The 17,010-nt window shown below is 49.5% G+C and overlaps 1 protein-coding gene across 3 annotated transcripts in view; it reads left to right on the top strand.

The window, feature by feature from the left end:
• The window catches only part of DOCK1 (dedicator of cytokinesis 1), a 505,440-nt gene that overhangs the window by 468,211 nt on the left and 20,219 nt on the right, over positions 1-17,010 (top strand). For 2 of the 3 annotated variants that reach the window (XM_070481013.1, XM_044748741.2), the window contains exons 43-47: positions 914-998; positions 3,872-3,958; positions 6,781-6,957; positions 8,014-8,097; positions 13,235-13,372. In XM_070481013.1, coding sequence (XP_070337114.1) covers positions 914-998; positions 3,872-3,958; positions 6,781-6,957; positions 8,014-8,097; positions 13,235-13,372 — 571 coding nt within the window. Of the gene's footprint in view, positions 1-913; positions 999-3,871; positions 3,959-6,780; positions 6,958-8,013; positions 8,098-10,129; positions 10,166-13,234; positions 13,373-17,010 lie in introns of those variants that run through there. The other variant, XM_070481015.1, reaches the window with a different exon arrangement.

Genomic DNA, 17,010 nt, shown 5'->3' with positions numbered 1-17,010 from the left:
TCTTTTCTATTTGATCATGTTCTGATGAAAAGATCAACTTCTCTGAGGGCCTGATAATGCTCAGGATCTGCTTATTTCACATCCTGAAGTTTGGTGGGTCGTGCTTTTCCACCAAATTCACTATGTTTCTTTAACCTTTCGTCAGCGATAATGGGGAATAAACCAACACTCTGGCCATTGACAGGTGATGGCTTTCCTAAGGCGTATATTTTAAGTTTTGCAACATTTTTTCTCAGGAAGAGGCATTAAGCAAATAGGGAACTGTAGCATTCCTCAGATATTCCCCTTTGACGTGGGGACCCCGCCTGCATTCCTGTGCAGGGCATGAATGAGTCCCCCCAGCCTGCCTCTGGTGTACGTGTGAAACCCACGCCTTCCACACAAGAGCAAGGCACACTCTTGTTCCACGCGTGCTCCTCTTGGTGGTTCTAAAATCAGCCTTTTGTAGATCTGAAACTAAAGTATGTGAGACCTTTTAAAAAATAATGAAGATATAATTTTTAAAATTTTTAATAATAAATTATTTTAATAATTAATTGTTGAATTACTAAATTAAGCTAATAAGTTATGAATTACATGTTTAACCTCATAAGCATGTCCATGGAGAAGGAGGGCCTCTGTCCTGTCTCCTTCGCTTCACCTCTGTTTCTGGCCGTCTCGCTCTTGCTCAGCATCTCTTCCCCCTTGAGGGTTTGCAGGGACCAGGAAGACAGAAAACTCAGGGTAATTTTTCCACCTGCCAACATCTCTCCTCCGAGGCTGGCGGGCAGAGATGCCACAGCTCTCACTGCAGGTCAAGGCTGGGTATATTTTAAGGGATGCGCTGACCTACGGGGAGGCCAGACCCTGCATCCAAAAGCAAATCGGCTGCTTTCTGGGTGGAGTGTCTAACGATTCGTCTCTCTCTACACAGTTTTTACAGAGTGAACGAGGTGCAGCGATTTGAATATTCTCGGCCGATCCGCAAGGGAGAGAAAAACCCAGACAATGAATTTGCGGTAAACAACCACCACCCCAAAAACTCATTCCACCACCCACAAAACTGCCTATAGGAAAGGGTGGCCGCAAAGGCTACCCCAGTGCAGTATTCAGTGTCTTTGTGCATCATGGGCGGAAATCCTAGTGTATTATCCCTCCAAACTTAGTGAAACAATAGGCATTGCACAAACGGCATTGCTGAGGTCCCTGTCATATTCTAATAAGGTGGCCGGTGCTGTGAAAGTGCTTCCGCCTCGTAGCACACTTGCTTCCCTCCTGGGTGTGTTTGAGTTGGTCTTCTTCTGGGCCCCAGGTTTTGGAAAGGTGCTGATGGCTCTACTAGAAATAGGCATATGGAGGTGCCGAGTGTCTTACGTGGCTTCCTGCAGGTGACACGCAGCAAGGGGAGGGGCTGGGGCTCGACCCAGAGGCTCACTCCTTGTCCAGTACCCAGCGCCTGAATGTCACTGAGGCACGTCACACTGCAGCAGGTTTCCACATGAGCACTCCTGAGTCGTGGGCTGGGGGGTTCTTTATGGTGGGGGCCATCCTGTGCATCTCAGCTTGTCCGGCAGCATCCCTGACCTCTGCCCACTAGATGCCAGCGGCACATCCCCACTTGTGACAACCAGTGTTACCACACGTTGCCAAGTGTCTGTCTCCTGTTGAAAACCACTGCATTAGAGTCCTGGAAATATGAACACAGATTCTGACAGCCTTTTAAAAAATATACGTACAACTAGTTTAACGGATTCCAATTTGCAAAGGCATGAAATTAAACACAGTTTTTTAAAATGTTAACGTTTCTCCTTCCTCCTGCCTTGAAAACCCTGCCCCAGCAGGAGACTCAGTGTCTGAGTCTCCAGTCACGAAACGCTCTTCCTGCCCTGAGCCCAGTTCCCTTGTGTGTCAACCAAGAGTGTGGGGTCAGAGAATTCTAAAGTTGTCCCCAGTTCCAACACTGGTTATTCCAAGACCCTGTTTTTTGGTTAATGCGGGCATCCTGGGCCTGTTTGGTAACTGGTCACTGTGGCATCATCTATAATAGTGAGAGAGGAGACAGCTGGGCACAGCCCAACCCAGACCCCAGCGCTCAGGGCGGTGGCTTTCTAGTGGTCTCCGTCTGTTACGGTCATGGCAGCAGTAACGCTCTCCTTTGCATAGTGTCTCTCGACTGCCGGATTTACAGGCAGTTCTTGAATCTCCCTCCCACCCCTCGCATCTGGCAGCTATGTATATTCTTATACTGTAAAGAAAGAGACACAAGGAGGTCAGGCAAATTGCCGATGGGTGCACAGCCAATCGGGGCAGAGCTAAGAATAACCCAGCCTCCTGACGTTTGAAGCTGCGCTGAGCTTCGAGGCTGTCCTTCTTCTAAATGGCCCTGAAATCCCCTAATGGCCCCGTTAGGGCCTCGCACACGCGCACACACACGGATGAGGCTTTCAGAAGCCAGGGATTTAGTCCTTCACACGCCTGACAAAGCCTCAGGCTTCCAGATAAGCATGAGAGTGTTTGTGGGCCCTGCTGCAGGGCACCAGGCTCCAAGGGCGGGGCGCTGGGGAAGCTGCCAGGCCAAGCAGGAGCCGCACCTCCAAACCCGGCAAGGCTCTGGACCCAAGAGCCAGCGAGGAGGAAGGAGGCAGAGAGACAGGGCCCGTGTTAGCCAGGGCTGGCCATGAAGCCCAGGGTGGAAGCCAGGGCCCCTCCTAGGGTGTGTTGACTTGGGGAAAGCACTGCGCTGTGGTCTGGGGGCGACTGTGAAAATGCAAACTGCTGTTTTCTAGGGCGGGTGCCCCCAGGGAGGGTAGCCCCATGGGGCAAAAGGAGCATTGGCCTGGGAGACAGGAAGCCTCTGCCTGTGTCCTGGGGGCCTCAACCAGCTCCTTCCCTTCTCCCTCTCTGGAATCTAAGAGGTTTGGGATAGATGCTTTCTAAGACCCAGTCCAGTTTTCTGGAATTGTTGACATGCTATTATGCCATCTGTTTATATCTAGATCACTATTGACAGACTCCAACTGCTGGGTGATTACCCATCACAGGGAGGTTTACCACGGCAGAAGTTTGCCACGGGCTAGACCTTCCAAAATAGGCGGTGGAATCAAAGATTTACCGTTTACCCCTACGATGGAGTCTGTGCCCCCTTTAAAGAGGTGTAGAAGGATGTTTATCGGCTCGAATGTTAATGTCCTATTCCACAAAGAATGTGATTATAAAATGGCATTTTTCTTTAAAAATATATATACCACACTTTTTAATACTTAGTAAGAAGTCTTGAACGATAGATCCTAAAATGTTTAGCTTGTCATCTTTGGGTAGTGGGTGATTTTTCTCCCTTTTATTTCCATATCTTTATTTTCTAATGTAAACATGCATTAGTTATGCAAAAAAAAAAAAAGCAACCTTAAAGCTTAAAATACTGACTGATTTTATTAGAATGTGAGAGGTCACTTTTATGGAACCCAGTTTTCCTTAAAGCATTTGCACTTTTGAAATTCTCCTGAACACTAAATAAGGCTAACATAGAATTCATTAGAGCCTTTCCAAAAATCTGTTTGTTCAGAGGGAAGCTCCTTGTTTTGATGTATATAATTCTCCCTGTCTCTCCTATTATATTTTCTTTGACGAATATGAAGGAGGTGGGCACCTTTGGCCAGGAAAGCAGGGGACGCTGATGTGTCCCGTGTCACTGTCTAACTCTTGAGCAGTTAGTGGCTTGTGAGATGTTGCCTCAACACAGAGCACAGAAGGGCCCTGCGTGAGTTCTCCCAGGAAGAACCCTGTGCTGCTCGAGGACTTGTCTCGGAGAGAGTTGTAAATCTGTGGGGCAGAACCTGTCATCAACCTGCCAATATCCTTCTCCTAACAAGTGTCGTGTGTGTTCTTTTTGCAGAACATGTGGATTGAGAGAACCATATACACAACTGCATATAAGTTACCTGGAATTTTAAGGTGGTTTGAGGTCAAATCTGTTTTCATGGTAAGGACCCCCCCTCCCCCAGAAGGAATTGCCCATTACCCTCTCTTATACCGTCTGCCACGCCCTCCTCACCTCTTCATGGCACACAGGTACTGTGGCCAATGTGGTCATGTGGCCAGCAGGCACACGGTAGACCCCAGATCAGACAGACTTAACCCATAATCACCCTCTATGTTCCTGAGAGCATCAACTCTCCTTGTCTATAAATATTGTAGTGGAAATGCTGTGTAATCACAACCAACTCTAGCTTATAAGAAAACCAGAACTAAGATTGCATTTCTTCTTACAAAATATTTAAATCCAGTCACTGCTGTGCTGTTTTGACAGTTCTTTCTGTTAACTAAATGAAAAGTTTGAGACAAGTTCCAATTTACGTACACTTTTTAAGATCTTTCTTCCTGATGGTTTTATTGCCATTTACATGACAAACAACTTGATTAATAGTACTCGCTCATTTCGAATAAAAATAGCCTGAGAATATACCCCTTACTGGCACTTTTTAAAGAAATAATGACTCGCATCTGATTAGCTAAACTTTGCTTTGCCTCTGTGGTGACAGTTTTCATTGACGTGAACCAGGGCTGGGCAGAGATTGTGACTGAATACATAGAAGCCTCCGGGTGTGGCCATTGTGGGTATAAAGAGATCTGATTGAAATATGTGCATTTTGTCCACGTGTCTCAATGCCTTTTATTTCCACCGGGCAGGATCCTATCCAGAGGGGTGGTGCCTCCATTTAGTTTACAGAGAGTCCCCTTGGGAACTCCTGATTTGGGCCACTCCCTGAGTGCGCCCTGCTCTGCCTTATCCCCATCCCAGGGGCTGCGTCCCCTCCTCCTGCTCTGAAGCTCCAGGGCTCTGTGCCTGCCCCCCCCTTGGGCACATTTCACTTCCTGCTCTGGGAGCTCCCACTCTGTGGCCCCATGGCACCCAGACAGGCCCCAACATATGGAAGGCTCAGGAGATATGTGGCAGGTGGCGGAGATCAAGCCTGTGCTGGCACCACTTGGAGCTGGTGATGTAGGTGTGAGAGGCCCTTGGCGTAAACAGGCACTAATCCTCCTAATGAGCCTCTTCCCATAAGCCCTTTGTAATCAGGCACTCTGTGAGCCAGCCAGGGTGCGCACAAGGAAGGAGCTTAACAGCTTGGACGTGGAGAGGGCTGAGCCCTGACTTTCTGCTATGTGCTTCCACCACAGGCTGCGTTTGCTGTGTTTAACAGACTAAGAGGGTTGGAAGCCAAATAATCCCAGAATGGTGTGCCTGAAATCCTGCCATCCACACGCCCTGCCCCCTCACCTCGTGGGGACAGCCACCATGGGATATCTCTGGGGGTGGGGGGGTGGCAAACCCTGTTGGTTTGATAAAAATAGAAAACTATTCTTTCTTGAGGCAAATAGGATCAGTGACAGGGAGTTAACAGTCAGCCAAAATGGAATACTGCGCTAGAGTGTCCACTTGGCAAAGTTGTATGCCTGCGATGGTACATTCCACCAGGTAGAGGAGAACAGCGGTCCTAGAATGTATGTTCAGGGTGCCTGTGTGACCAGGGGGCACCCTCAGCAGCCCGCACGTGGTTGGCCGCCTTTTCGTATGTACGGGCTCTCCATCAGTTCACAGACAGGCACAGCGACGAGCAGGCAGCTCTGTGAGATGCTTCCTCCGCAGCGACTAAGAGTGTCACTCTGGGATTTAGTGATGAGCAGAGTTGTCCATTCGCTGACCCTCTCTGCTCCTCCCCCCTTTCCCCTCCACCTCTCAGACAATCCCCCAGGGGCTGCAGTAAGAAGAAAGCAGAGGTTCTGCTTTGCCATTTGCTGAAAACATCCCAGGGTTCCTGGGCACGGGGTTTGAGGGGGAGGGCGCCCATTCCACCTCCTTTGGGAGAACCAAAATTATTGTGTGTTGTTGAGGTCATCCCTGGATGTGGCCTCGTGGCCCAGTCCTGGGTCTGTTAGAGCGAGGCCTGTTTTAAACCCGCCCACGTTCTCACTGCACCTTAGGACTGAGTCAGAGAGGGGCGCTGGGCTGGGCCTCGTGGGAGCTGCAGGGCCCCCAGGGAAAGGAGGGCATTTGCAGGATGGGCACAGGTGCAAGGGCGGCATGAAGGGGAAGGCGAGGAGGACGTATGGTTGGTGCCCCTGCCTTCTGTGCTGAAGGTCCTGCTGACCAGTGGCAGATTTTTAGATGAGGCTGTGAGGTCACTGGAGAGTGGTGACCTGCTCTCTCCCCTGCCCTGGGGAGTGAGAGCCCTTCCTTCACAGGAGGGTGTGTGCTTTCATGTGCAGGGCCCCTTTCTCTCCATCCCTGACAGACAGTGTAGGGGGCTTGCCTCCTGCCTCAGAGACAGTGACAGATCACTCAAAATTCCCTGAAATCTTCACCCTCTTTCAAACAAGTTGGGAACGAGACCATGGTTAAAAGGCTTCGTTTGTGAAGCCGATAGGTTGTGTTCAAGCACCACCCAGGGCTGTGTGTTTTCTTGGGATGACCATGCATACACGCACACACTTGCAGGCACACACACAGCCCCCAGAGAGGGCAGCCTTGCACTGTTCCTTTGGAATTTGCATGTGAAGGCCACATCTATGGAAACACGCAGTGCTACTGAAATGCCCGGGCAGCTCTTGGTTGGGCAATAACGGTTCTTGCCCGAAAATTCCACTGGGAAGAAAGGTACATGGGGAGTAGGAAGCCTGCCCCACTCTGAAATGTTTGTCCTCTGGCGAGGTCCTGTGAGCCAGAGGCCTCAGCAGAGGACCCCAGCAAGGGGTCCACCAGCAACTGGCCTGATGTAGGGCTGTCGTCCTCCTTCCTTGCAGGTGGAGATCAGCCCCCTGGAGAACGCCATCGAGACTATGCAGCTGACAAACGACAAGATGAACAGCATGGTACAGCAGCACCTGGATGACCCCAGCCTCCCCATCAACCCCCTCTCCATGCTTCTGAATGGCATCGTGGACCCTGCTGTCATGGGAGGCTTTGCAAATTACGAAAAGGCATGTGACAGGACAGCTTCTCTTTACAGCCTTGTCCTGGGACAGATTGAAAACTCCAAATGCTGTCTCCAAGCCCAGAAGCTACTCTAATCTGATTGAGTGATCTCAGCTGTGACTGAGCCAAGGCCGGGCCAGGAGCATCCAGAGGCAGCCTCTGCAGGCTGCAGAAGGTCACGGCCCAACCCCAAGCCTGACCCACTGTGCATCCTGAGCTAGCCCTGGGCTTTCCCACCCAGCTGGGCTAATGGAACTCTGGAGAGTGACCCTTGGATGGCTTTCAAGAGACCTGGGATTGTTAAAGACCAAAAGATACAGTTTTGTGGAAAATCAAAAGAATTAGAATATTTTAGAGTAGATAGGCAGGACTCCCTGGGAAAATATCTCGATAGGAATGGACAGAAGTTGAAGGACACGGTGTGGTCTAGACTGGGCGTCTGCCCTGCAGCCCACCCGCCGCCTGGTTTTGAAGATCAGGTTTGGAACGTGGCCACGGCCGCTCATTACTGTCTGTGGCTATTTCCTGATACACCAACAGCAGAGTTGAGTAGTTGTGACAGAGACCCATATGCTCTACAAACCTACAGTATTTACCATCTGGGCCTTCGCAGGAAAGGTTTGCTGACTTCCAGACAAGTTAATGGAGGCAGAGGGGCGGTGCCCCAGGGCAGCTGCATGGGGTGGGGAATTGACCTGGACACAGCGGTAAGGCTTGGTTAGAGCTGCTGTTAGGTGTGGAGCAGGCCCAGGGAGGGCGCAGGGTCGGGGCACGGGCATGCGAGCAGCTGCGGCTTTGCCAGACTCCAAGGACCAGGGGGGCCACCCTGAGTGCCCCTCCTGGCTGCCTGTTCACTCCGTTTGCGGCGTTTGACCTTACCAGGCATTCTGTCCTGAGTGCTGAGGAGTGTCCAGCCTGGTGGGAGTGAGCTCTGTGGCGGCAGGGGTGTGGGTCTGTTTTACACACGGCTCTGCCCCCAGGGCCTGGCCCACAGTAGCTATGCAAAAATGTGAATGGCTGGGTGAGCGGGTGTCCTGAGTGGCTCTCCCTGTCTCCCCCAGGCCTTCTTCACAGAGCGGTACCTGCAGGAGCACCCAGAGGCCCACGAGAAAATCGAGAAGCTCAAGGACCTGATTGCATGGCAGGTAAATGTCTGAGGCAGCCTTGCAGGGCTGGGCGGGGGAGAAAAGTGGAGCCTAGGCCTGGATCCTCCTGCACTACCTCTGCACTCACGCAGTGGCACATGGGCCTGACATTGGCCAGAAGGCATGTAGCCACATTTGTCCCCAGATAAACTTACCCACCACTGCCATGATGAACTCAACTCCTGGGCTGCAGTCATGAATTTGAACACCCAGAAAGTTCTCTCTTGCAAATAAGCCTGCTCTGTTTCCTCCTTCGGTCATTTTACCAGCTGCTGGAAACTCTTTGTCTGGTATTGACAGAAAGGAATGAAATGCAAGGTCAGAACCGGGACATCTCAGGGAGCTCAGCTCCAGCCTGTCCCGGGAGGGTGCTCAGGCACCCGCACCCCGCAGTCTGTGAGCACTGGGTCGATGGGAAACTGCAGGGCGCCCTCCCTTCCAGCCTCCTCACCTGTGGTCAGGGTTTGGGGAGGGTGGTGTGTGTCCTCATTGGTGTTTTCCCAGTTGTCATTCTGGATATTATTTTGCTTTTCTGCTCATGCTCCTGAGACCTTCTGAGTCTTTCCTCAGAGGGACATGGTGTTAAAGGGTGGTGACTCTGGAGGGTGTCTTGTGTGTAGCTGTAAGTGATTTGTTCACGCCTCTGTGCTTCTTGGCGCCTTCATGAGCCTGGTGGTGGGGGGGATGTCCAGACTCGGTTCTCACGGGAGCTCTGCCTGCTTGCTCGCTGCTCGGGGCAGCTCACTTCTTTAGGCTGCGTTTTCTCATGTGCAAGGCCAGGAGGATGCCATCTGACCTAAACCCCACCCTCCAGGCTGAGGAAAGAGGCTGTGGGAGGCAGAGGCTGGGGTCTCCCTGTGCCCGACTGAGTGTTATACCCCAGGCCACCTTGCTCAGCCAGGGGTCCCAGGCTGCCATTTGGGGCCCTGACATGGCCCTGAGGCTGTTCCTCTGAGGAGGTCCCTCTGTGGACACTTTTATCCTGGCCATCCCAGAGCCTTCCCTTAGTGGCTTCTCCATCATCAGTTGACTGGTGAGACCTCTTAGGGTGGAGTGGAGCTAAGGTTTGGTTTCAAGCCAAGTTATAAGTACTTATTATATATAATAGATATTTTTTTTATTGTGGTAAAATTTACATAACATAAAAATTACTGTCTTAACTGTTTTTAAGTGAACAGTTCGGTGGCATTAAGTACATTCACATTGCTGTGCAACCCTCACCACCATCTCTCTGCAGACCTTTTTCATCTTGCAAAACTGAAACTCTGTCCCCATTAACCAATAACTCTCCATTCTTCCTTCCCCTGGAAACCACCATTCCACTCTCTGTCTCTATGAATTTGACTTTTGTAGGTACCTCATGTAAGTGGAATCAGACAGTATGTGTCCTTTTGTGACTGACTTATTTCACTTAGCATAATGTCCTCAACATCCATCCATGTTGTAGCACGTCAGAATTTCCCTCCTTTTTAGGGCTGAATAATAATCCATCACATGAACACACCACATTTTGTCTATCCACTCATCTGTCCGTGGAACACCAGAGTTGCTTCCACCTTTGGGCTATTACAAATAATGCTGCTGTGAACATGGGTGGACGAATATCTGTTGGATTCCCTGCTTTGACTTCTTTTGAGAGTATACCCAGAAGTGGAATTGCTGGATCATATGGTAATTCTATTTTTAATTTTTTGAGGCACTGCCATGCTGGTTTCCACAGCAGCTGCACTATTTTACAGTGTCACCAGCAGCAGTGCACACTGGTTCCAATTTCTCCACATCCTCACCAACACTTGTTAATTTCTGGTTTTGTTTTTTATGATAACCATCCTAATGGGTGTGACTTTGCCACAAATCTGTAGGCATCTGACATCTATTTGCCTTGGAATTATTCTCTGATAAGAAACCCTGGGAGCTGACCCCAAGGGACCTCGTTGGCCAAGGGTGGTTCTTTGCATGGAACGTAAGCCTCATGTAGGCAATCTCCCTCTGTTACTGAAAAAGAGAGAGAAAGAGTTTAAGAGTCTGAATGATTCCATTTTTGATGTTGTAGAAACCGAAGGGAACAAAATTCAAAACCCCTCTGAAGGCTATAAAACCATTGCTACACAAAAACTAGTTTGGTCTGCAAAAGTCCTATTGATTTTTTTTTCCTGTAAGCTTTTATAGCAAATTGGATTTTAAGAGTTTCAAGTCCTACAGAGGAAAATAATTTGTTCCCCAGGGAGAACTTTATGTCAGCACTGTGTCATCACCCCTAATAACTATATTAAACGATGAATTTTAAAGCAGCTCACAGGAAAGTTGAAAGGAAGAATCCGTTTTCTAGCAACTTCATTAAATCAAAGAGTGATGAAAAATACATATTCAAAACATTACCTGTGATTTCGCTTTCATTTGCAAATGTTTTGAGAACCCATATTTTAGTATCAGTAATTGAGTCATATGGTCATTAGAAATAAGTTTGGGATTATCAGAATGCTTTCTTCTGTTTTTGTTAGTTAGTTTGGTTTGGTTTTTTCCTGAAATTCATCAGGGCTGAGTGAGGCTTTCCTCTTGGGAATCCCAAGCCCTCGTTGGCAGAGTTTCCAACACTGATGTACAGTAAGCGCATTTCGGTGCCTACAATCATTTGGGAAGGCTGGTTGTTAAGTCCCGGGCAGCTCCTCGCTCTGCTGCTGCCCTCACTGCAACAGATGATGGTGCTGACCTGTCTTCCAGGTGGGAGCTGGGGTCGTGCAGCCTTCGTGGGCCGCTCCTAGGTTTACAGCTGTCTCCAGGTCAGGAGCGAGCACTAGCCCCTTCCTCCAAGGCACAGCTCAGTCGTTCCCCTAACGCAGCTGTCTTGTTGAGCATCCCTGCCGAGTGTCCACAGGTGAATCCATACAGACACGTATTAAACTGCTGTGATCTGTACATATTTCTCTTTTGAAATGCGCAAAGATGAAGGACCAAACTCACTCATCATCCCTAGCTGATGGCAGGTGCGCCACTGTCGCCAGGGGTGGTGCTCCTGGAGCACTGGGCAGTGCTTCCAGATGTTCTGTGCTGCTGGCAGGCCGTGACTCTGTGTAGGGGACACACAGGAGCACCATCACGTAGAAGGGCATCTTTTAAGAGCAGGCTGCGTGCTCACTTTGAATAACTGGAGGTGTGACTCCTCTCTGGGCTCTGGGAAACTCTTCAGAAATGCAGATTCCCGGGATCTATCCTAGAGCAAATCTGGGTCCTGGGGGTGGGGTTCAGCTATCTTCCCCAGAGATTTTGATGCTCAGCCTGGTTGGAACCTACTGAACGAAAGAGTGTCCAAAGACCATTTCAGGCATCAGTCCACGGCTTCTCTTGGTATGCTAAACACCTCCTTCATTGGGAACGTGTCTACACAGAGCATCGCTTTATTCAGGATGCAGTTCCTCCCCAAGTAGACACAGAACAGAGGTCAGACCCCAGCCTAGAAGAAAGTCATATGTGACTTATGTCGTGGACCTGTTGGGGGATAAATCTCTTACCCTACACACTTCACCTGCCAAAATGCAGCTCATGCAGTATTGACCTAAACCAAATAGTCTTAACTTTAGTCCAGCAAGTAGCTTCTTTGCTGTCAAGAATCTTCCCGATTAAGAGTTTTATCAAACCAACAAAAAAATGTAGAAACAACTAGACTGCATTTTGCTCATTTGAGAAAGGTCCTTTCTAAACAAAAATGCTATCAGCATCTAGAGTGGCTGTGCTTTGACCTCTAGATAGCACCTCCATGCTTGCCTTTGCACACGGATAGACACAATACATTTACCAACCCCCAAAGTCATCCCCAGCCTGTCTTTGCCGTTCCCCAAGGCAGAACTCAGGAAGCAAAAGGATTACTGTGAGTGTTTTCCACTGTTGAACCTCAACAAACTGCAGCTAGCCCCTGGGAAGCTGCCATCTGCAAGAAAAATTCATTTGGAATATTAAAGTATCCCATCTATTTTGAAATCTCACCTCCACTGTCCTTTTGGCAATAATTGGTGAGAAAGGCCTGTGCCTTAGGTATAGGCCCAACTGTCAGGAAAACAAACTTTGCTGGGTCCCTGCAGCCCTGGAGCAGGCAGGGTGGGCTGTCAACACGGGGAGCGCTCACTTCCTCCGTCCTTTCCTGGAGCACCAGGAGAGGCAACAGCTGTGTGCTATAAATGGCAACCAAATACATTTTATGGGTTGATCTCTCTTGATAAGATTTCTTGAATTTGTTCACATGAAATTCAATTGTGTACTTATTATCCTTCTCACTAATAAATCTGCTCGTTTAGATTGGTGTTCTGTCATATTAGGAAAATCTGTTTTTAATCAGTATTTTGATTTAATTATAAATTATTAAGAGGAAGCCTCTTCACTTGATTGCACTGAAGAGTGTCTGACTCCCGGTCTGAGCCTCGGGGGCAGCAGAAGCCGGGGAATGGAAGGAGCCCGTCCGACACCCACCCGCAACAGCGGCCACTCAGAGGGTCTCTGTGGCTGGGGAGTGAGAATGTCTCTCTGTGACACTTTTAAAGGTCAGCTACATCTCCACACTCGGAAAGTGAAGTGTTGGCATGGATATTTTGTGACAGCAGTGTTGGCAGAAGAGTGATTATTTTTAGTTTTAAAGAAGAATAAATTTGGTTTTCCTTTCCAAATAAGACTATCCTTCAGGACTGTAGATCACGTATAATTAGATTTAGACATTTTGGAATATGGTCTCAATTGCCTATAAACGCGATATTCTTAGCTAAAAAATCTTTGCACTGTGACATGACCCTTTGCTAATAGACCAAGTTACATCTAAACTAATTCGAAATGCAGCTCTTCTCATACATAAGCAAAAACCACAGATAAGTCTATTCTGGATTGATCCACAAATGCCAGTCGGGCAAAGTAATCAAGTGGCCATGATGTGCTGAGCGCCTCACTAGACGTGTCCAGTTTAAAACACAAGTGATTTTAATTCAAACGTTTTGGTCTTTGGGGGTAATGTGCCTGCTGATGAATTTAATCAGCCAGTTCGATTTGGAAACAAAAGCAGATGCCTTTTGCACGGTGCCGCTTACTGCCTGGTGTGTGTTCCTCTCCCTGGATCATTAACCAAGAAGTAAGGCATGTCGACCTCTCTGGTTTGCAGATTCCATTTTTGGCCGAAGGGATCAGGATTCATGGGGACAAAGTCACAGAAGCACTGAGGCCATTTCATGAGCGAATGGAAGCCTGTTTCAAACAGCTAAAGGAGAAAGTAGAAAAGCAGTATGGCGTCCGAACCATGGTAAGTGGGAAGCATTGCAGAAGAACGGGGGGTGCTGTGCGTCACGCTGTCCAACTGGGTCAGGCTCACAGGGCAGAAGAGCTAAGACATCTACATGATGCCTGCTTAGGAAGCGGGGGTTTAAGGGATCTCAGCCCCCTTTGTCAGTCCGTCTGCCAGCAAACCACAACCTCCTTTCAATAGTTGGAAATGTCAGGGTGGATAAACATTCATGAATTTGTTTGATCACCAAATACCCCACTCATCTACTGTGAACCCTTAGTGTGGTGGGGCAACAGAGAAATCTCACAGAGGCCCATGCAACTCGGGCTGGTTCCCAGAGACCACACCTACAGTCATGCAACACAAACAAAGGGTTAAATGCTACACAGAGCAGCAGCCCTCACAATGTCCCAGAGCAAAAGTGGAGCCTGTGTCCCGTTGAAGGTCGAAGTCATTGAGGGGAGGAGTGATGGATTGCTGAGGTCTGAAATTGTTAGCAAAGACTTACCTCTTAGAGGGAGCACTCATTGATCTAGGCCAAGAAGGGTGAGCTGGAGATGGTCAGGGGAGGATACCACCTGGAGAAAGGACTCACTCAGCAAAGGCTGGGAGGCAGGAATTTGAATGACAGGCCAGAGGCCAGTGCACAAATAGCCATGCCTTGGGCAGAAGAGAAATCGTAGGGAGGAATTGGAAAGGTGCCTAACCTCCAAGAGCCTGGAACGTCAGTCTGGGGCAGGAGGCTCTGCTTGGGGATGAAGGGCAGAACTGGGCTTTTGCTAAGAGTTCGTGTAAGGTTTCTGAGCAGGGGCCAGGATCAGGAGCATTATCCAATAGTGGCTTGTAATTTTTAATGATGCAAAATACCTCACAGTTTAAGCCTTATGGCAGGCTTGAGACCATCTTTGTGAACAGTGTCTTAGCAGCTCTGGGGACAAGGCCAGACACCGCACATCCCAGCGCTACTGTGGTGTGTGGGTCACAGCAGCATTTCCATCCTTACTCACGGCCTCTGCGAGCCTTCGTAGGTCCTAACCTTGATAGCCCTTGAACTCTGGAGATGTCAGGGACAGCAGATGCCTCTTGGCCCCCTTTCCCCGTTGTTCAGAGATGAGCAGCAATGCAAGCTCTCTTCTGCTCTACTGGAATCCCATGCCTGCTCCATGGAGGGGATGTGTGCGCACAAGTCTTCCGTGATCCTGCAGAAGGAAGGCGTGCTGTGGGCAGTTACTCCACTCTCACAACACACAGCATTTTTCTCTGCTTCCTAAAGAACCAGGTGTCCAATGTGGTGTGCAATTTGGTTTCTTTTTTGATCCAGCTCCATCTGTCCACCATTCTCTCAAGTTGTCTGCTGCTCGCTCTGTGGAATGCACTTCTTTTTTTCACACATTAATCTCATTTAGCAAACACTAATTTAGTGCTTACCACATGCCAGGGACCTTTCCAAGTGTTGTGCAAATATAAACTTGCTTTAATCCATGTGAAACTATGAGGGAGGCACTGTGGTCATCCCCATTTTACAGATGGGGAAATGGGGACATGGGAAAGTTAATTAGCCCAAGGTCACATGCCAGCAAGTGGCAGACCCAGAGTTTGAACCCCATCAGTCTACCTCCAGAGTCTGTGCTTTTAGCCACTCCTCTGTCGTTTACACTGTGGAGCTTTCCTTCTCTTGCCTTCTCATGTGGTTGGAGACATAGAGACTGAGCTTCTCCCTGAGAGAAGTTCATTTGGCTGTGATTACACTCCATGCTCTCCCACTCTCCCGACCCCAGCAGGCCATGGCTGGGCCCCGGGCCAGCAGGGCACGAGCCTGACAAAGCCAAGAGTAACACAACTGCTGGGCTCTGGTCTGAAAACTCAGCAGGCAGGATTCCAGGACTGCCAGCCCAGTGGGGGGCCTGCTCCAGGTGAGCAGGCTTGGAAATCAGGGTGCTCTCCTGCTGGGCCACACTGGAGGACCCTTCATGCAAGTCAGAATCCTTGAGCAGTGCTTGATCACTTTGGAGCTTATAGCTCATTACAATCAGAGTTAAGTGGCAAGAAGAGTTTCAGAGTGCCTCGTAGTGCATCTCTCCCAAAGTTTGACGCTACTTTTAATTCTTTCTAAGAAATAAACACTTGTGAAATTTCAAAGTTTTCTTACCAAGTGAAAAGCTTCCTCTTTTATCAGTCATTTAATGTATATTTCAATATGACGGAAACCTGTCTGCCTCACCAGACATCCTTCACATCCCTTTCTCTACCGATATTCATTATTTCTGTGCCGCTTGCTGTTGGGCACAGGGGAGAGAAAGCAAGAGCAGGAAGGCAGGGGGTTGAGTGGTGGCAGGTGTCCCCCTACTCAAGGACAGCTTTGCCCTGTTCTGAGGCAGCTGCATTCTGAGATGGCATCATCACGACATTCCACCTTCTCTATAGGGGCAGCCAGGACACCCCCACCCCCCGCCCCAACCCCCACTAGGGGGCGGGTCAGGCTTATTGGGAGGGTGGTCCAGGAACAGAATTAAGAGTGCGTTTACCCCCCCCCCCCGATGCTTGTCCCCTGCAGCTGCCTTCCTGAGTCGTCCTCCATCCTGGGACCTCAAAGGCAGACTCTGCAGCCAGCCTCCCTTGAGCAGGCAAAGGGACAGGCAGATGCCCCTGTCATTCTCTGAGAAATGTGGCAATAAAAAGCAGTCCGGGATGAGCCTTCCCTATCTTATCTACTTTGAAAACTTGCAACCATCTCAGAATACTTTGAAAAGCAATATAGTATCATCCTGTTTAAAAAAAGATGGATTTAAAAATAAAATCCCCATAGAAAGGACATAAACCATTTTGTCAATTTTTTTGAGCCAGCCTAAGCCGTAGAAAGGGGAGACTTGGACACCCTCTGACTCCTTAATCCACGGGCGGCTCGTCAGACCCTCTGGCTCACTCCACCTTGGCCTTCGTCTTGCCAGTCCTGGGCTCTAAGGAGCCACCGCTCCCTGGATGAAAGTGTGGGAGCCCAGCGTCTCCTGATACTTATGGAGCAGGAGTGCAGACCCCGGGGAAGACACGACAAGCACCAGCTGTGTTCAGCATTGGCCCCCATGCCTCTGCTGGCCCCTGGGCACATGGGAGGCATTTCTTTGTTCTCAAGCTCCTGAAAAAGATTGCCGTGTTTCTCATCCAGCCCTTCATCTTCGTCTTCCTTCAGGTCTGCTGAGGAACAGGGAACCTTGCTTGGTTCTGCTCTCTCTCTGCCCTCATCCATGTCAGTACTACCTACCTACCACCTGGTCCGGGTGCTGAGCTCAAGTCTTTCTCGTGAGCTCCACACCCATCTCTTAGACTGCCTCCTGGCAAACTCCCCGACACCCCTCCAGCCCCTCAGCCCAACGTGCACAGAGTAGAGCACGCTGTCTGTCTTCCCTGCTAATATCACACCACCCACTGGTCACCAGATGAGAAGCAAGGAGGCACCCTTCACCCCTCGTACCAGTTTTCACCATGGCCTCCCCCAGTGGCGCTTTGGTTTACCCTGTCACTCTTGCCATTGCAGAGGCTCCCTGCCTCCTGGTTTTCTCCTCTCTAGGCCTCCCTCCACTGCTGCCAGTAGGACTTGTTCCAGTGGTTTTCTTACTGGGTTCCTCAGAGGCTGCTGGGAGGAGGAATGTTGATTGGGA

Source organism: Equus asinus, chromosome 2 (assembly GCF_041296235.1).
Source record: "Equus asinus isolate D_3611 breed Donkey chromosome 2, EquAss-T2T_v2, whole genome shotgun sequence".
Classification (NCBI taxonomy): domain Eukaryota; kingdom Metazoa; phylum Chordata; class Mammalia; order Perissodactyla; family Equidae; genus Equus; species Equus asinus.
This window is presented reverse-complemented; position numbering and strand designations above follow the sequence as displayed.